General features: G+C 55.5%; 3 protein-coding genes across 3 annotated transcripts; 1 reads left to right on the top strand and 2 right to left on the bottom strand.

Moving 5' to 3' along the window:
- Nucleotides 1-863: 863 nt before the first annotated feature.
- Nucleotides 864-12,732, bottom strand: PTSG_07131 (uncharacterized protein; the record flags this gene model as incomplete). The annotated part of the gene is made up of 29 exons (XM_004992491.1): nt 12,610-12,732; nt 12,277-12,452; nt 11,809-11,958; nt 11,373-11,583; nt 10,424-11,200; nt 10,234-10,307; nt 9,873-10,014; nt 9,517-9,655; nt 8,583-9,317; nt 8,010-8,146; nt 7,742-7,818; nt 7,456-7,558; nt 7,195-7,300; nt 6,834-6,919; nt 6,430-6,578; nt 5,765-6,046; nt 5,521-5,621; nt 4,335-5,247; nt 3,965-4,081; nt 3,640-3,793; nt 3,260-3,385; nt 2,875-3,024; nt 2,551-2,607; nt 2,238-2,276; nt 1,969-2,088; nt 1,623-1,718; nt 1,339-1,411; nt 1,133-1,175; nt 864-989 (listed from the first exon to the last, which is right to left on the bottom strand). Exons 2-29 carry the CDS (start codon nt 12,277-12,279, stop codon nt 864-866), a joined length of 5,286 nt encoding a protein of 1,761 aa, XP_004992548.1. The 5' UTR covers nt 12,280-12,452; nt 12,610-12,732.
- Nucleotides 12,733-13,091: 359 nt separating this feature from the next.
- On the bottom strand, nt 13,092-16,606 carry PTSG_07130 (uncharacterized protein). Its single transcript, XM_004992490.1, has 5 exons — nt 16,384-16,606; nt 14,480-16,158; nt 13,986-14,145; nt 13,727-13,812; nt 13,092-13,447 (listed from the first exon to the last, which is right to left on the bottom strand). The coding sequence occupies exons 1-5, from the start codon at nt 16,465-16,467 to the stop codon at nt 13,366-13,368; spliced, it is 2,091 nt and encodes a 696-aa protein (XP_004992547.1). The 5' UTR covers nt 16,468-16,606; the 3' UTR covers nt 13,092-13,365.
- A 158-nt stretch (nt 16,607-16,764) lies between these two features.
- On the top strand, nt 16,765-19,913 carry PTSG_07129 (uncharacterized protein; the record flags this gene model as incomplete). Its single annotated transcript, XM_004992489.1, has 6 exons — nt 16,765-17,730; nt 17,953-18,117; nt 18,359-18,427; nt 18,671-18,760; nt 19,093-19,155; nt 19,613-19,913. The coding sequence occupies 6 exons, from the start codon at nt 16,765-16,767 to the stop codon at nt 19,715-19,717; spliced, it is 1,458 nt and encodes a 485-aa protein (XP_004992546.1). The 3' UTR covers nt 19,718-19,913.
- Nucleotides 19,914-19,924: the final 11 nt, after the last annotated feature.

The raw sequence follows: 19,924 nt of genomic DNA, 5'->3' as shown, positions 1-19,924 counted from the left end.
CGCTGGTCTGCACGAGAAGCGAAAAGAACGCGGCGTCACCAACAGAGTTCAACACATCAAGTGCATCAACCATCACTGTTGTTGTTGTTGTTGTCGTTGTTGTTGTTGTCGTGGTGGTGGTGGTGGTTGTTGTAGTTGTCGTGCTTGTGGTTGTTGTTGTGGTTGTCGTTGTCGTAGTTGTTGTGGTGGTGGTCGTTGTAGTTGTTGTTGTGGTCGTCGTTGTCGCGGTTGTGGTGGACGAACGGGTGGTGGTTGGGCGAATGGCGCGCAAGCTGACACCGTCTGTTCCGACGCTTACATCAGTCTCGTCAACGACAAACGTGAGCAAGCGGCACACACGCGCGCCCTGTCTGTTGACAAGGTAGTACAGGCCACCACATCCACTGGTGTCTGCACAGCGGTATTGGCACTCAAACAACGAAATGTCGTTGATGCGGGCTCGAAGTACGTCGCCATCGAACCCGTTTGCCACCCGTCTTTCCCCTTCCGCAATCAGCTCAAACGCCACCATGTTTGGCCACGTGTTGGTCGTTGTGGTCGTTGTCGAAGTTGTGGTGGTCGTTGACGAAGTTGTGGTCATCGTCGTCGTTGTGGTAGTTGCAGTTGTAGTGGTGGTCGTCGTCGTGGTGGTCGTATCAATGTTGGACGAAGATGTCGTGGATGTGGTTGTCGTTGTTGTTGTGGTGGTTGAAGTTGTGGTTGTGGTGCTTGTTGTCGAGAGGGTTGTTGTGGTGGAAGTTCGGAAGAATGGGGAGCCTTGCTCCGCACACGTGTATTCCTGCAACGAAGAAAGCGGGGAGCGACATGCAATGAGAAATGCGCAAACCATCACAAACACATGGACAGCAGCAACGACAGCGCCTCTAGCACGCGAGGTGCGCAATAGCGTCCACACACTCATGTACCTGATACGCCAAAGGGATGGCAGCGGTGCCGCCTGTCCACGTGGCCTCCGAGACGATTTCGCCATTGAACCGACACTCTGCAAACTGCAGTGGCGCACGTGTGATGGTGATGAGATGGCGGCGACACACAGTCTGTCAAACCAACTTGCATCGATCATGCGATGACATGACATCATGACGTGACGTGACGTGACACAAATTCAGTAATGCTTGTCGTTGGATGATACCTGAATGCTTTGCAGCTGTTGGCAAATTGCCTGCGAGCATCGGCTGGTGCGGAAATGACACACAAACGCAGTGGAAAAACCGTGAGGAAATTCCTCGAAGAACTATTGCATGAAGTTCACCCGGAGAGTTATCTCCACTGTCAACTCAAATAGCGTGCTCCACCCCCCACCCCCGCTCCAAGCTTCAGCAACAAGCGAGTGTGTACCTTTCGGTGTTGAGGGTTGCAGTCGCCTCGAAGAAGCGAATACCGCTGGTCGACGTGCAGGAGCACGGATTGGCTGCAAGGACAATGTGTGTGTGTGTGTGTGTGGGTGTTTGCGGCGTATGCGCAGGTGTAGACAAAGAGAGGTGAGTGAACAAACAAAGGCGCCACACGCTTTCGAACCTGTGACTGGGAGGTGGAACACCAACGCAACGAGAACGCATGAACGGGGTGTCTATTTGACACTGACAATGCGCGCACGTCCACGAGCACAATCGCGTTGTTACCTGTTTGTCCAAGCTGCCACACAGTGTTGGTGAGGTCAAATCCACCGCAGCCGTTGCTCAGCTGCACGTCGCCGTCCGTGGCAACGCACGTTTGCTCTGAGCATGAGCAAGAGGCAGGGACGAGCGATGCACGATCGCCGGCTCATGTGAGCACAGATGTGGGACATGGAAATGGCAGCAGACACACATACACGGAGGTACGCAAAAACATTGCACACATACAATTACACATTTACCATGACACACACACACACACACAGATGCACACACACACACACACACACACAGATGCACACACGCAAGCTGCACAACATCGCACACGGTTTTGTGCAAGCGTGCCACGTACCGACTCCAATACACACGCCATCTTGGCACGTGTCGAGCGCGGTGAGTTCATCGTTGCCGTCATCGCACCAAATGCCGTTGGGAAGTGGATCATAAAAGCACTCCCCAAGGAAACACTCGCCTGCATGTGATCAAGCGCGTGCATGTGTGCGAGTGAGACCAATTTATGCACTTGCAGCTGGGTTTAGCATACTCATACGCCCACAAAGTTTCAATCACACGCGCGTGGCGAAAGTGTCTTGAATGATGAACCATTTCTAGCTCCCATACCTGGAGCGTGACATGTGCGCTCTTCGCAAGGGGGAAGTCCTGATGGCATGAAAATAAATTGTTGTGCGCGGGGGTAAGATCGATGCATGTTCAACAGGCAACAACAATGGCAAGCCAAAACATGTGCACGTCTGCTGTCCCTCACAATGACCTACATTGCAGACACGACACACACACGACACGACACGACACACACACACACACACACACACACACACACACACACACACACACACGACACGACACGACACACACGACACGACACGACACACACACACGCACACACACACACACACATGTGTCAACCACGCACCTTCACACGGATCAATCCCAACACACACGCCCGCGCGACACCGGTCCTCAATGGTTCCTGAGAGCAAACACAACACCAAAGCCGGCACCAGAGTGGATGTGGATGTGTGTGTGTGGGGGGGGGGGTTGAAACCGTGACAACCATGTTCGAGATGGGTGCGGTGTGGAAGCGGGTTACAGTGAGAGCAATCGTGAATTATGGCGTTCGTGAACGCGCACGTATGAACACACACACACACACACACATACACACACACAGTCTCTCACTCTCACTCACTCACAAGCCGACACATGCACACACCCGACACACAACACATGTGCAGACCTTCATTGTTGTCATCGCACTGCGTTCCATCCAGCACGGGCACGCCAGCGATGCACTGGCCTTTTGAGCACTGGGAAATGGTGCATGGGTTGTCACCAGCATCGGGGCAGAGGGTCCCATCGGGCTTGGGCTCAGGATCAAGGCACTCGCCTGCATATGTGTGTGGAACGTTGGGGGGGGGGGCAAATGTGGACAAGAACGCAGGGAGCAGTGAATGGATGTATGCGGAGAAGCAAGGGTGAGTGTGTCCCAATTGCAATGGTTGAGCGGAGTTCGACAGAGCATAAATGTTGCCTGCAGGCAAGGAATTGTGGGTCGATAAATCTAGAAATGAAGACAAAGGAACAGTCAGAAAAAAAAAACTGGCAATGCAGAGCTGACTCACCGAGACGGCAAACGGGTTGGAACAAGCACGGGTTTGTTGTTGTGTTGCACGTGACGGCCAAGCACGGATCCACACCCTCGCACGTTCCCTCGAATGTGCACAGGTCGTTCAGCGTCGTCTCATCGCCTGCACAGCCACACCAGGAGCCGTGTGTGGATGTAAGTTGATGTGAGTGGATGCAAGCAAGCAACACTGCAATCCTACTCGTGCAATGTTACAGCGCACATGTCAACAGAGTACACACACGTGCATGCGTGCATCGAGCATGCACTCACACAAGCACACACACACACACACACACACACACACAAGCACACACACAACCTACACATAATTACACACAGTCATGATCACACAAACATCCAAGCAAATCCACGCACCATCATCGCATGGCGAGCCGGCGGGGCGGAGGTCATACTGGCATTGTCCAAAGTCGTCACACGTGCCAACCGCATTGTAGCATGGTGATGGCGGGGGTGTATCGCACACCACACCAGCACACAGGTCCACGCCAACGCATTCACCAGCCAGACACTACACGTAGTGATTGCACGCGCACATGTTGCATTTAAGTCAGATATCAAGAAGTGTCTCAGGCATGTGCTGACGTTATGGTGCACAAGAAACGCACTTCCACACACACACACACACACACACACACACACACACACACACACACACACACACACACACACCGTACAGTACCGTATCGTTGACTGTGCGAAGCGTTCCATCGTCGCATTCCGTGCCATCCGCTATAGGTGAGAAGACACACTCCCCAAGAACGCACTCAATGTCGATGTGGCATGGCCCAAGTTCGCACTGGTCAAATAGGAGCAAGCATGCAAGGGCGTGCGAGTTGGGGTCAGCACATCGTAGCAGCAGCAGCAGCTGCTGCTGTGAGGCACATGCTGAATTCCAGCAAGAAGCAACGTACACAATGCAGTTATTGTTGTTGAATTCAACACGTGCACGCATTGTACATGTTGATATGTAGGCACGTGCGTGGTGGGACCATTTGCTCTCACGCCCACGCCCACCATTCATCCTCCATCCCACTGCTTGCTTGACTCACCGTCACGTTGGCGCATGGATCGATGCCGGTGCACTGGCCCATGCCGTCGCAGGCATCGTCCACAGTTGCGTTGTCGTTATCAGAGCACGGCGTGCCCAGCGCTGCAAACGTTGATTCGCAGACGCCACGGAAGCAGGTGACTGTCGGGATGCACGTGGTGGGTGCAGGGCAGAGCGTGGTCGTGCATGGGTCGATGCCAGCACACGTGCCGTTTCCGTTGCACACGTCGTTCTCTGTGTCGTCGCTTCCGTCGTTGCACGGCGTGCCCTGTGGCGATGGCGTGTACACGCAGTCGCCCGTGGCATGATCGCACGCGCCAGATGCGTAGCACTGCTCCAGCGCGTCACAGGTAGTGTTGGCGCACAGGTTCACGCCACGGCACACGCCGTTTGCGCACACCTCCCGTGCCGTCACAGGGTTGTGGTCGTCGCAGGCAAACCCTTCCCGGACCGGATCACCAGGAACACATTCACCAAGCACGCACATCATGCCAGTGTGGCAGTCCCTGTTTGGGTCGGCAGCGCACACCATGTTGAAGCAGTATGCCTCTTGGCGCGAAACCCACCGAAAGTCTGTCAGGATGGCGCCAACAGCAAACATGGACACGTCGACGACAACGGCACCCGAGATGGGGTCTTCGCTGCGGTACAGGCGCACGTTGCCGCGCCACACCTCCGGGTGCGCATCGCGAGCAACGACAACGCGAAGGCGGTCGTCAGCGCTGTATGTGCCGATGGCCGCACGGAAGGCGCCGTTGGAGTACACGAAGAGCGAGAAGGAGGTCGACACAAGCACGCCAAACTCAACATTGTCGAAGTCTGTCGTGTCATCTGTGACGGCAAAGCCGACCAGCGTGTTGTTGCTGCCAACGGAGAGCCGGACCTCAAATCCAGCATGGGCATCGGCATCATCACTGCAGTTTCACGGTGCATACAACGTGCGCACGGGCACAACGGGTGGGGGACTAAAGTCAGCACAAAGGAGGGTGGTTGTTTGCACACGCAAGCAAGCATGTGTGTGTGTGTGCGTGCGAGTGTATGTGTGTGTGTGTGTGTGTGTGTGTGTGTGTGTGTGTGTGTGTGCGTGCGTTCGTTTGCAAGTTGTAGAGGGCACCTGCAAAGGGAGTCTACCGTGCCCTGCTCACAGAAAGGATGAAAACGTGAGGTGACGCAACACACAAACGTACGCATTTGGATCGATGACGTCAATGGAGGAAGCGCCCGCCGTCCAGCCATCGCTGCCGCGTGTGCGTCGGAGTCCATATGTCGGTGTCTCAGCAACGCCAATCTGCAACATGAACCAAGCACCATACAATGCGATGATATGACGAGCATCGTGAGAAACAGCAGTACTAAACAACAGCACTCATGCTGGTGCGGCTCACAATCGTGAATCACAGTCAACACCGCCAGCAGCAGGCAGCCACGTACCTTGTTCGTCCACGCAATGCACGAATCATTGCAGGGAAGAAGGCCAGAGCAGAGGCCAGCAACACAGACGTCGTGGTAGGTGGACGGGTCATTGTCGTTGCATGCAGAGTTGTCTGGTCGGAGGGCCAGCACGCACTCGCCCTCCACGCATGTGCCGGGAAGAAAGCACTGGTTTGGAGCGGGGCACGACACATCCTCGCATGGATCAAACCCAGCACAGCGCCCATTGCCGTCGCACGTGTCGTTGAATGTGGTTGCAAGCCCATCGTCACACGGCACGCCCTGTTTTGGTGTGAACCATGCCCAAAGACGCCCAAGGGAGGGGTGAAGGAATGGTGTGAGTGAGTGTGTGCATGTGTGAATGTGATGAGTGTGAGTGTGAGTGTGAGTGTGAGTGTGAGTGTGAGTGTGAGTGTGAGTGTGAGTGTGAGTGTGGGTGTGAGTGTGAGTGTGAGTGTGAGTGTGAGTGTGAGTGTGGGTGTGAGTGTGAGTGTGAGTGTGTGTGTGTCGCAGGGTCAATGTGAGGAGTAAAGGTGCTGATGCATTGGTGGACGATGAGTGGGCACCATGGTAGCGCCCGCAAGTGCATTTGCTGTGCAACCAAACATTCATGTGTTCACACACGCAAGCTTCTTGACGTGGCATGAGAAAGGCATCGGCAGGACCTCAGGAATGAAGGCGAGGGAGCAGTTTCCGCGGAAGCAGACACCGGGGAGGTGGCACTGAGATGGCGCTGTGCACTGCACGTTGTCGCACAGGTCGATCCCGGTGCACACCCCATTGGTGCACGTGTCATCCGTAGTGCGGTCGTTGCCTGACGATGAAAGGATGCAACAACAGCAACAGCAACAGAGGAGGACGCCGACAGAACACAAGGGGCGGGGATCGTGAGCTCAGGCTGCTTGTGACACAGCAAGGATGTCTCATGGTTCACACGACACAATTGTTGTCAACAGGCCCGTGCGCAAGAAACCAACACGCAGGCGAGAGGGCAAGGAAAGTGGGAAAGCAAGTGGGAAAGCAAGTGAGAAAGCATGCACGTGCACATGCGAACAAGCAACATACTCACCATCATCGCAGGGCGCCTGTTCAGGCAGCAGAAGATTGACGCACTCGCCAGTGAACCGGTCACAGTAGCCTTCCTCGTGGCAGGGACTGCACACGAACAACAACAACAACAACAACAACAACAACAACAACAGCAACGAAGACAGCAGACCAATCAGCAGAAAGTTGCAGTAAGGACAAGACAATGGGCATGTGCAGGGACGCTCGCAAAAAGGAATGTGTGTGCGTGCGATCTGCACATCAACACATGAATGCTCACGCCCACTTTCACGCACAAATGCACAGGTTCGTACAGTCACACGCTTCCTGTCCCTCTCATCCGCATACACAGGCACAAACGCCGGCTCTGCAAAGGGACTGACCTGATTCGGGGGCACGCGACGCCCTCACAGTTGTCTTCACCAACACATCGAAGCGAAGAGCCATCCCCCGTGGGCACGCACTTGTCGTTCACAGTGTCCTCGTTGCCTTGTAGACAACCATGTCAGTGTGTATGAGCAGTCAGGGACGGGGGAAGACCGGTGGTGTGAGCGAACCAAGTAAGCTTGGAAGGTGTTCATGTGACTGGATGACGCAAACACATACATATGTGCAATTGCGCGCACAGACACGCATGCGCGTACCATCGTCGCAGGTGCTGTTGACTTGTTTGAGCGGGCTCGCAAGACAGATGCCGCCAAGGCAAGGTGCAACGTCATGACACGGCGACGCGGCCTCGCATTGCACCTGCGTACATAGTTGTGTGTGTGTGTGTGTGTGTGTGTGTGTGTGTGTGTGTGTGTGTGTGTGTGTGTGGTGGCTTGATGAGTGAGGGTGTTGTCGTTGGCGTGGGATGGCAGACTGTGGATGGGTGTGTTTTGCACTGAATTCGGGAGTTGCACGCATGCCCTTTGTACGTGAAGTCCTCACATCAAGGAAATCGCACAGGTCGACGCCCTGGCACGATCCGTCCAGCAAGCACACGTCCTCCACCGTGTTGCTGTCACCTGACCACACAGACAGACAGGAGAGCCATGCGAGTGAGCGAGAACCGCAGACGGCAACGCACAGACAATGCTCAGCAGACGGCACGCCACAGCCAATTGAATACCAAATGACATTCAAACACGCATGGCATGTGTGTTGCAGTGCTACGGCGCATGCAGCTGCCGTGAGCCCACGCTGTGCAAACGCTCACCGTCATCACAAGAAGCGCCGACTGGTGCAAGCGAATATGTGCATCGCCCATTCGCGCACGTTCCATTCAAGCGACACGCGGGCGGTGCTGGACAAGTGAAGCCCTCACACAGATCAACTCCCATACAAACGCCATCCCTGCGTGTCAAACGACGAGGCGGTGTTCAAATACAATGTCGTTGGTCTCACAGCGACGTGGACAGAGAGAGAGAGAGAGAGAGAGAGAGAGAGAGAGAGAGAGAGAGAGAGAGAGAGAGAGAGAGAGAGAGAGAGAGAGAGAGAGAGAGAGAGAGAGAGAGAGAGAGATAGACTCGTACACACACACTCTCTCTCACTCACACAGCACACACACACTCTCTCACTCACACAGCACACACACACACAACACAACACGCAACACACAACACAACACACACACACACACATACACAACATAACACACAACACACAACACACAACACACATGCATACATACACACACACACACACAGCACACACAAAGCACACACAAAGCCGCATGCGTGCGCAAGGAACCCCGCACTCAAACGCAAACATACTCAAGTATTGGACGCACCTGCACACGTCGTTGTCTGTGCGCGGGTCACCATCGTCGCACGGGGTGGCATCAGGGGCATTGGGATGGCTGCACTCTCCAAGGAAACAGACACCAGCTGTGTGGCACTGATCAATGGCCTCACACACGACGTTGTGAAGAACACACGGATCCACGCCAACGCAGGCGCCGTCGTCCTGGCACGTGTCGTTGACAGTGCCAGCGTCACCATCCATGCACGGCACGTCAGGGATGATCGGGTGCGGAGGACAGGAGCCGTCGATGCACACGACGTCCTCGAAGCAGGCGGTGGGCCCTTGCTGAAGGCCAAAGCACTCCCCATCGAAGCACGCGCCAGAGATGTCGTTGACGGTGCACGATGTGCCATCTGACACCGTCGGCGTGCTGCATTGGCCCGTGGCAAAGTCGCATGTGCCGGCAAGGTGGCACACGCTCTGTGGCGTGCACTCCACGTCCTGGCACAGGTTCACGCCCGCACACACGCCGGCCACGGTGCAAGTGTCGTTGATGGTTCGCCCATCGCCGTCATCGCATGCACTGCCGGGTGCAACCTGCTCATACTCGCACGTGCCCGTGGTGTAATTGCACACGCCAACAAAGTGGCACGGCTTGTCGTCACACACCACGTCAAGGCAGAGGTTTGTGCCGACGCACTCACCACCCAGACACTTGTCGTCCACAGTTTGCTCATCGCCATCGTCGCACGGTGTCTCCTCTTCTTTTGGGATGTTCTCCCTGTCGTCAGCGGGACGTGCGTGTGTTGTGTTGTGTTGTGTTGTGTTGTGTTGTTGAGGGAAGCTGTGAGTGTGAGACATGCCCACTTGCTTTCGCACACTTATTCGTGCAAGCAAGTACGGGCCAGCAACGGCAGCAGGACAAATTGTCCAACAGCATGAAGAGCAAGCGAACAACACCCCTCCCCACCAGAACGCACGTGCAAAAGCCGTCGATGCACACTGGTGTTTCGTGGCACTGGTTCAGCGGCTCGCACACGACATTGTTTGCCTCGCATGGGTTGATGCCAATGCATGCGCCGTTTGCCGTGCACGAATCCTCAATCGTGTTTGGATTGCCTGAGTTGGTGACATGCAGAGAATGGGCCGGGTGGGTGAAGTGAGTGCCAACGCGCTCCACGGCACCATGCGTCAAAGGAACCGCAAGCACATACGCATGCAAGCATGCACATTTACACACACACACACACTCCCGCTCACTGACTCACACACTCACTCACTCACTAGCTCACTGACTCACTGACTCACACACTCACACACTCACACACACACACACCGTCACTGCAAGGTGTTCCAGGGTCCTCAAGTGCATACGAGCACTGGCCAGCGAAGCAGACGCCCTCCAGGCGACACGGCGGCGCTTCGGGACACGTGACGCCGGCACACAAATCCTCACCAGCACACACCCCCTTCCGGCACTGCCACGCGAGCACAGCGCAAGAAAAGGTGAGGGGCGGGAGAGGAGTGTGTGAGATGTAGATGAATGAATCAAAGAGACAACAACAGCAGAAGACGCTCATGCGTATGGCGAGCGCACAGCAAGCATCAGCACAGAAACACAACCACAAGACAGCTAACTTCAGTTCACACATTCCTGCCCCCTTCGCTCGTAGCACGAGCCCACCTTCCTCACTCACCACATCGTTGCTTGTGGCAGGGTCTCCGTCGTCGCACGACGTGCCGTCAGACAAGCGAGGTGTGGTGCACACACCTGTTTCACAGAGCAAGTTTCGGAAGATGAGAGGCGTAGCAAAGCGCAGTGTAATACATTTCAAATACATGCAGCCCCCCCCCGCCACACACACCCACACACACAAACACACAAACCTGTAAGGACGTTGCATACGCCTGCGCTGTGGCAATCATCAATGGGCTCGCACGTGACGCCTTCACACTTTGGTGTTCCCCGACAAACGCCCATGGTGCACTGGTCATTGCGTGTGGTGTCATCCAAGTCATCGCAGGGCGTGCCCGCTGGCAGCGTTGGTGTTGTGCACACGCCACGCACGCATTCGCCAGCGGCGTGGCATTGGCTGATGGGCGTGCACACCACGTCGAGACACTTGTCGATGCCCACGCATTCGCCCTGCTCTGTGCACGTGTCGTCGCGCGTGCCAGCATCGCCATCATCACAAGCCGTGCCTGCAGGCAACAGCGGCCCTTGCACGCAGTCTCCGTCGATGCACATGGCACTAGCATGGCAGCCACCAGGGACGCACGTCACTGCATCGCATGGGTTCGTGGTGGTTGTTGTGGTTGTCGTGGTAGTTGTCGTGGTTGTCGTGGTAGTTGTCGTGGTGGTTGATGTGGTTGTGGTTGTGGTTGTGGTTGTTGTACTAGTAGTGGTAGTAGATGTAGTGGTGGTAGATGTTGTGGTAGTGGTCGTGGTCGTTGAGGTAGTTGTGGTCGTCGTCGTCGTTGTGGTCGTCGTCGTCGTCGTGGAAGTGGTACTTGTTGTCGTGGAAGTGGTAGTTGTTGTCGTGGTGGTGGTGGTGGTGGTGGAGGGTGGTTGACACTCGCCATCAACACAAATGCCTTCCGCTCCCACGCAACTGCTCCCGTCTGATAATGGCTCGTACTCACACACGCCGTTAACGCACATGCCTGCGATTGAAATACACATGCGACGCGATGACAGAGACGTGTGACAGTGAGGGCCAAGACATATCGACGCATTCAGACAAGGAGACGGAGAGAGCACAACCAAAAGCGCGACGTCCATTCCTGCCCATCGCCGCGAGACACATATGCATGCTGCAAGCACTTGCGTTCGCACCTGTGGGGCGGCAGGGCGTTGGGCTGTCACACACGATAGCATCACACCAAAACTCGTTGCTGATCCACTGTACATCGTGCACCGCGGCGTTCGGGGACTGGAAGGACGTGTCCACCCACAACTGGGTTGCAGTCACTTCATTGCCACTGTACTGAAAGATGATGGTGTCCCCCAACACAACCTCGAATTGCCTGTCTCGGTTGATTCGGACCTGCGAGCACATGAACCGCAAAGGCAAGAGAGTGAGTCACGTGGGAGCTGAAGTGAGAGAGAGAGTGTGTGTGTGTGTGTGTGTGCGTCTCTCATGTGTGGCTATGGGTTGACGAGAGAGCAGCCGAAGGACATCGTTGTTGGCAGTGTTGGCTTTGTTGTTGGCTTTGTTGTTGGCTGCCGTGCGCTCACAATGGCCAACGTTCGCGTGCGACATGTCGTGTACCTGGAATGAATTCCCAGCCATGTAGCTGCCGATGCCCTCCACAAATGTCACCGCATTCCATACGATGAGAGTGCCGACATTGGTGAGGTGCAGCGCATAAGTGATGGACGCAAAGCTTGTCTGGTCGTTGTCCTGCGTGGCGAATCCAATCTGGGATGATCAAGTGGCAAGCACAACGAAACAGGCAATAGTCAGACAAGAAGGGAGGCTGTGAGCTTGTGTGTGATGGAACATTTTCCCCTGCATGTGAGCAGCGTGCCCAGTGTGCATGTATGACGGTGTATGTATTGTGGCGATGACGCCAGCAGCCTCAGTTATCCTATGCTTCAACACAAGTTGCACCACATCACACGCACACACACATACATAAACACACACGTGCACACACACACACATACATAAACACACACGTGCACACACACACACACACAAACACACACACAAACACACACACACACACACACACACCATGAGGGTTCTGTCTGATGTCGGAATGGTGAAGGAGATGCCTGCAATGCCGTCCTGCGAGAGGTCGAAGCTTGACGCGCTGATGGCGCCTGCAATGGTGGAGCTGCTACCTTTCTGCAACCCACCGTTCTGGACGGTCAGGCCTGTCAGCGGGGATTTCCAGGCCACCGCATCACCTGCCGTGCACAGCGTCCAAGCAGGTGGAGTATATGAGTTACGCGAGAGGGAAAGTGTGCCTGCAAGCAACACACAACACGAGGCGAAGCAAGCGCGCAAGCAAGAAAGCGTGCAAGCAAGCAAGCGATGCTCGGATGTTCCTCGTTGTTGTCACACCTGGCACCAGCGACTGTGCTGCTGCTGGAATGGGGACCAGAGCAGCCACGATGAGCAAGCTTGCCACCACGTTGATGAAGCTGCCATTGCTGGGCCTTCTTGCTCGGCGTGCTTGCCAAGCCGACATGTCGCTGACTTGTGTTGGAGCAGCGAGCCAGCCCGAATCGTTGAACAAGACAAACCAAAGAAGAAGAGAAGAAGAACAGAGGAAGAAGCAGTACTGCGCACTTGGGCAGGACTGAAGGTGTGTCTGTGTCTTCCTTCCTGCTTCCTTGTTTGCGTCACCCGTTTCTTTTCTTCTTCACCTTCACCTTGTTCCTTTGATGCGGCCCGCCTCCCTCACATACGCACACACACACTCTCCCAACAACAAGCTGCTGCTGTGTTGTGGTGTTGTGTGGTTGGTCGGATTTGAATGGATGCTGGCAGCGTCAGTGGCGGGTGCGGCCGATGAATACCGAAAGATATCAATGAAAATTCTACAATAACCAAAAACAAAAAAGAAAATGGCCAACCAAACAAAACAATGCGTGGGATGGGTGTGGCGTTTGTGGCGTTTGTGGTGTGCCTGCAGGCACGGCAGGTGCGCATGCGTATTGAGTGTGTGTGTGTGTGCGTGCGTGCGTGCGTGCGTGTGTGTGTGTGTATACATGCGCGTGGTGTGTGTGTGTGTGTGTGTGTGCGCGTGTGCGTGTGTGTGCTTGTTTGCTTGTTTGCTTGTTTGCGCCTTGTCTGTTTTGTCTGCCGCCCACAGTGTCACGAGGAGCCAGAAGATGGCTGGGTGATGGCCAGCTTGTCCAGCGTATCTGCAATGTCCTCACGTCCCTGCGTGCGCGCCCTGTGGCAGACAAAAAAAAAAGTACATCATGCAGGATGAAGGCGAGATGAGGGTTGAAGGAAAGCACGTGCTGGTAAAGATGGATAGAGAACGACAGACAGCGGTGAAGAAGCAGGAGAAAAAGGACAGAGAGGTGGAAACAAGACAACGACAGGCACACAGACAAGACACCATGTACTTCGTCCACAAACACACCAACAAACAAACACACCAACAAACAAACACACCAACAAACAAACACACACACCAACAAACAAACACAAAAAATCCATGCGATACCTTTGGCTGGCAGTCGTTGGGCGGCCCGGCAAGTCGGCAGCAGGGTCGCTGTGTCCGCCGGTGTTCTGCAACAGCGTAACAATGGCCTGATGTACGTGTTGTTGTGAGCTTACAGTGAGGTCCACATGAACAAATAAACGGATCTACAATACGGTTCCCCAAAATACACACACGCACACAAGCACACACTCATGCACACACGCACACAAGCACACACTCACGCACACACGCACACATGCACGCACACATGTACACACACCTCGTGCTCCATCATGGCTGCGAGGTCGAGAGGCGTTGCGTCGCCCGTTTCCGGGTTGGTCACGTGCGTGTTTGCACCAGCCTTAAGCAGCATCTTCACCACGTCCTTGTTGCCCGTCGTCACGGCAGCATGCAGCGCGGTGTTGCCTGACGCAGCCCGTCTAGAGTGGGAAGGTGAGACAAGAGGCAGCAGGGAGGGGGGAACGCGTGTGAGTTGAAGATGCCATGCCATCGGCCCGGGAATTCTGGGTGCAACGCACATGCGCAACAAGAAACAGGCACATACAACTACGCGCGGATACACAGACACACACACACAGACACAGAAACACATCGACACAGACACACAGACACACACACACACACAGAAACACACACACACAGACACACAGACACAGACACACGCAGACACAGACACACACACACACACACGCAGACACACGTAGACACAGACACAGACACACACACGCGCGCGCGCGCGCCAAGACAACGTACGCGTCAATGTCAAAGTGGTGGGCGTTGTCGAGAAGAAAGGCAATGACATCAAGCTGCTGGTGAAGCACCGCCACAAACAGCAGCGTGCGGCCCAGCCCGTCGAGCGTGTCAAAGGACACCAGGTCGCGGGTGAGGTAGTAGTACAGCACGTCCGCGTGGCCATATTTGACGGCGCGAAACGCTTCGTCCACCGCGCCCTCGTACGTGCGCGCGCCAACAGCGGTGGTGGGCCGGACCGGAACGCCGCGTGCGTCCACGTGTCGGGATGACTGTGCGCGATCGCGCGCATTCCCCGGGCGTGGCTGGTCGCGTGCGTCACCACCGCCGCTGTCGCTGTGGGGGCTGTTGGCGTTGGCGTTTCCTGCGCTGTCTGAACCGCCTGTTGCATTGCTTGGGTCTTCAAACACATCATGCCTGTTCTCGTCATCATTACCATCGCCATCATTGCCGTCACCACTCTCGCGGCCACCACGCCCGCCGCTGCCACACCGCCCGCACGATGCAGTTCGCCCCCGCAGCACTCCTTCGCTCTCCTCGCCGTGATCGCGACCGTCAACACTCGCGCTCCGCTGCAGCAGCATTGCGGACGATGACGATGATGAAGATGCAGACGTGCCTGTTGCTGCGGAGCGCATGGCAGCCTTCTGTAGGGCAGCCCTCACCCGAGATGTGCTTGGGTGGCGCGGGGTGCCTGGCGGCGGCTTGGCCGGTGTTGACGTAGAGGATGGTGGGATGGGCGCCAGCGGCTTGTGCGGGTTGAGCGTGTACGTGCCTGGCTTTAGTACTGCGTCAGCATCAGGGCTGCCGAGAGCATCGTCGTCATCATCGTCTTCCCCGCCACCACCGCCGCCGCTGCTGTCGGATGAACTGCGCGCACTCGCCCGCTGCCCTACTGTTGCTGTTGCTGTTGCTGTTGCTGTTGCTGTTGCTGTTGTTGTGAGGGATGAGGCCGATGACGCAGAGGACGAGCGCATGGCGCGTGCAAGCTCTGGCCTGGTGCCTGTGGATGTGCCTGGGCGGGCAAATCCTTCGGCCACCTGCATGGTGGAGAGGTTGTGGAAGAAGCTGACGATGGCGTTCATGGTGGAGAGCAGGCAGAACCCGCGCATGCCCAGGAGACACTGGCGGTGCTTTGTGTCGTCTGTGCTGCACTTGATGGCGCTGAGGAGCTCCTGGTATGGCCGGCGCTGCCGCAGGGACTGCGGATTGACGGGCGCCGTTGCCGTTTGCGCGCAGCCAAGGATGTGAAGGAGGTCCAGGCAGCCCATGCCGCCGTCGGCGAAGAAGGCATCTGGGTACTCACTGAAGACGGCACGGCGCAGCTTGACCAGGTCACGCTCGTGCACCTGTCCCGCATCGACGCCGTCCTGCAGCGCCATGCGGAACTCGTCCAGAAGCAGCTGGCCCTCCATCTGCAGCAGCTCCTGCCTGTCCTTGTCGGGCATCTCCGACATCCAGAAGTGGGAGAAGAGGATGACGTTGTCGTCGGAGCTGTACCACTGGCGGAGGCGGGCTAGGTGCAGCTGGGTGCGCTGCAGCCACAGCGTGAGGTAGGAGGCGTCCAGGAAGCCAAGCACGTGGTCCAAATCAAAGCCTGCCGCGGGCGTCTTTGGGCGCGGGGTGTGTGTGAGAGGTGCCAGCGTCCGTTTTCTTCCGTACACAATCGGCGCCTGTCCAATCTGCATGAAAGTGAGTGAGCGTGTGTGTGTGTGTAGGTGTGTGTGTAGGTGTGTGTGTAGGTGTGTGTGTGTGTGTGTGTGGTGGGAGGAATCGGAGGTGGTGTGGGAGATTGGTGGGGTCACGTGTGCATCTGCTGATGCAATGGCAAGTACAACAAAGCTTCACACACACACATGCACACACACATATGCACACACACATGCACACAAAAGGGTTGAACTGACTTGTCGAAGTGGTGTCTTCTTGATACCACCCGCATCATAGCGGGAAGCACCCACCAATGATCTCAAGTCTCTGATGCTTGACATGCTGGCTGGTGAGAGCAAGCGTGTGTGCGTATGAGTGAGTGAGGGAGTGATGTGAGGGGCGAGCGAGGCTGGCTGTTGTCAGAGCCGTTGCTCGGATTTAGATTGTTGTTGGATCATTTGCACAAATCGTCCACAACCAACTCGACACAAACAACAAGCAAACAAGCAACAAGCAAGCAAGCAAGCAAGCTTCTCGCTGTTGTTGTCTCATTTCACACACATCACCATCACACCACGTCCATCTTCCATCACACCCCCCCTTCCTCAACACACACCACACATTTTTGTTGGTCCAGCATGTCGTCTGGATTTGTGTACGACTACATGGCGCACTACCGTGCGATTACGGCAAAGTTGAAGAAGAAGTTCTTGAGGCGGCCAAACACAGCCGAGGTGCGCGACAGCTACAAGGACCTGTGCGTCCAGCTGACCAAGGAATGCAACCACCCATACGCAGCCTTTGTGTGCCTGGCGCAGGCGCGGTGCGAGGAGGCGCTGGAAAACAAGCTTGGCGAAGCAGAGACGCTGACGCGCGCAGGCCAGTACTTCTTCAAGAGCGAAGCGGACAAGGCCATGACCTCGCGAGACTCGTTCGAGGAGGATCTGATGGACGCGCTGTACTGCTTCGACGCGGCAATCGACATGTATCTCCGGGAGGGCAAGAAGGCGCTAGCGGCCGCGCTGTGTGTGGAAACGTCCCGCTCGCTGGCGCTGCTGGGAAAGGAGGAGGAGTCCATCCCTTACGCGCTGAAGGCCGCGGATCTGGAGTCTGAGAGCCCGCTGGCGGCGATAGCTGCGCTCACCCGCGCGTCGCAGTACCAGATCAACCTGCTTCGGTTCGAGGCTGCGCTGGACTCGCTCTTCCGCGTGGTGGACGTGGTGCTGGCGACGTGCCACGTGCGCAACGACGACAGGACGTGCTCCACGGTGCCGGTGGACTGTTTCCTGCGCGCTGCGCGCGTGTGTCCGTCTGGCGTGTACCGCGCTACCATTGCGGACGCGGAGGTGCAGTGCCTGCTGCTGTTCTACCTGATCCACCCAGACCAGCGTGGTCGCTTTGCCGCCTTGCAGCTGCTGGCCCAGCGCTACGGGAGCGTGGAGCACTGCCCGCATGTGGCACATCTTGGGCAGACGCTTGTATTTCTGCTGCGCACGCTCGTGATGCTGCTGGAGTCGAATGGCGACCCGCAGGCGCTTGTGGATCTGCAGGGCGAGCTGTGGCCACTGCTCTCCGCAACACAGAACCAACTTCTCCACCACATTGTCCAACGCAGGCTCGAGAGATGACCACGGATGTATATGTGTATACGTGTGTGTGAGCTTGTGTGTGTGTGTGTGTGTGTGTGTGTGTGTGTGTGTGTGTGTGTGTGTGTGTGTGTGTGTGTGTGTGTGTGTGTGTGTGTGTGTGTGCGTGTGTCGCGTCAGCTTTTTGTGCTTTGTGGCACCGCAACTCACATTGGCATTCTGTTTGCTTGCTGGGATTAGCTGCGACTGTTGATTGTGTCTGCGCTTGTTGCATGCGCCTCTGCTGCGCTGTGCGACAAGCCAGAGGTCTCTTCCACCTACGCTGCCACAGGCGTGGACACCCAGTACAAACAGACCTCTTTCCTCGCACAGTTTACGGTTTCTTGCGACGGCGAAAAGTTCCAGGTTTGCGGCTGTGTTGTGTAGTATTTGTTGTGTTGTGGGTGGGTGTGGGTGGGTGTGGGTGTGCTTATGCGTGTGTACATGTGTGTGTGTGTGTGTGTGGTGTGTGTGTGTGTGTGTGCTTGCATACATGTGTGCGTGTACCTTTACTTGTGTGCCTTGACTTGTGTACTCCCACGTCGTCATCTGCATCTCAACCCCCGGGGGTTTGTTGTTTTGGCATGCAATGCATCATTCATTGTAGGACGAACTTGTGGCTCAGATTGGGAATGAATTCTACCCCGTTTCCTCTGACGACGAGGGCAACTACCAGGTGGGCAAGATTCCGCTGTTTTGTGTGTGAACAAGAACGCGTCGTGCATGTGTGGTGTGTGTGTGTGTTTTGTTCTTGTGTTCGTGTGCTCAGGTCTCTTTTGTCCATGTGTGCGCACATGGCTCGTGCTGCTTGCTTGCGCTTGTGCTTGCGCTTGGCTTTGCTTGTGTTTGTTGTTTGGGATCTGCTTCTGCTCACCTTGAAATTGCGCTTTTTTTTCTCTCTCTCTTTTTGATGTGGCAGGTGAGCTGGTATGTGCCACACCGTGTTGCCGTCTCTGGTGGCGAGACCGTCAAGATCTTCGACCAGGACAGCATCTCCCGCGCTCAGAAGGTGCGTCCTGTGTGCGTATGTGGTGGTGCGGGCGGGATACGTGTGGTGAGGTTTGTGGCGCGTGATGTGTGTATACGTGTCTGTGCGTCTGTGCTTGTGTGTGTGTGTGTCTGTGTGCGTCTGTGTGTGTGTGTGTGTGTGTGTGTGTGTGTGTGTGTGTGTGTGTGTGTGTGTGTGTGTAGTGTTTTGCGCGAATTTCTGCTGTGGCGTCAGTGCACATGTGCCTGTCTGACTCTCTCGTTTCTTTTCACGTGCGTGTTCTATGATGTCACGCTCACTCTCTCCGCCATGCTCTCTATCCAACCGCCACCTGAACTTGCTTCAACTTGCAGGCGCTTCGTGAGGGCGGCAGCACCGACGGCCTGGAGGCATTCACCGTCTCCAGCTCGTTCTCGGTAAGTGGATGCCGGTGGCGTGTTGCGCCTAAATGTTGTCACTTTTGTTTCTTGCGACCTGCCATCATGCGGCACACACACACACATACATACATACACACACACACATACATACATACATACACACACATACATACATACATACATACATACATACATACATACATACATACATACATACATACATACATACATACATACATACATACATACATACATACATACATACATACATACATACATACATACATACATACATACATACATACATACATACATACATACATACATACATACATACATACATACATACATACATACATACATACATACATACATACATACATACATACATACAAACAACACAAAACAAAACAAACAAACGACAAACGTGTAACACACCCACACTTACTCCATCACCACGCACACATACACACACAACCCCACCGCGATGCAGTCGCCCATTGATGTGCAGCTCCCGATTGCGCCCCAGTTCCTTGCCATGGCCGCCTTTGGTTACGCGGCTGTTGTCCTCTTCATGAAGACCAGGAACGTGCAATGAGCCCAACACACACACACACCGCCGCCATTGACACTGACGCTGCCCTGTGTGTGCTCGCACTGCTCTGTTTGTGTGAGCCTGCTTGTTTTTCGTGCCGTTGTTGTGTTGTTGCATTCACAGTGCGTGCATGCGTTTGTGGGTGTGCGTGCGTGCGTGCGTGCGTGCCGATTCAAACAGTACACCTGTCGCTTCTCTCTTCATATTTCG

The sequence above is a fragment of the Salpingoeca rosetta genome, assembly GCF_000188695.1.
Source record: "Salpingoeca rosetta unplaced genomic scaffold supercont1.16, whole genome shotgun sequence".
NCBI classification, from domain to species: Eukaryota; class Choanoflagellata; order Craspedida; family Salpingoecidae; genus Salpingoeca; species Salpingoeca rosetta.
Note: the sequence above shows the minus strand (reverse complement) of the source record. Positions and strands in the feature narration are given on the sequence as shown.

Coding starts and splice junctions, on each gene's coding strand:
- PTSG_07130 (XM_004992490.1), bottom strand. CDS start 16,467: ATGTCAAGCATCAGAGACTTGAGATCATTGGTGGGTGCTTCCCGCTAT. Junction 14,146..14,479: donor CACCACTTTGACATTGACGC/GTACGTTGTCTT, acceptor TTCCCACTCTAG/ACGGGCTGCGTCAGGCAACA. Junction 13,448..13,726: donor CCAACGACTGCCAGCCAAAG/GTATCGCATGGA, acceptor TGTCTGCCACAG/GGCGCGCACGCAGGGACGTG.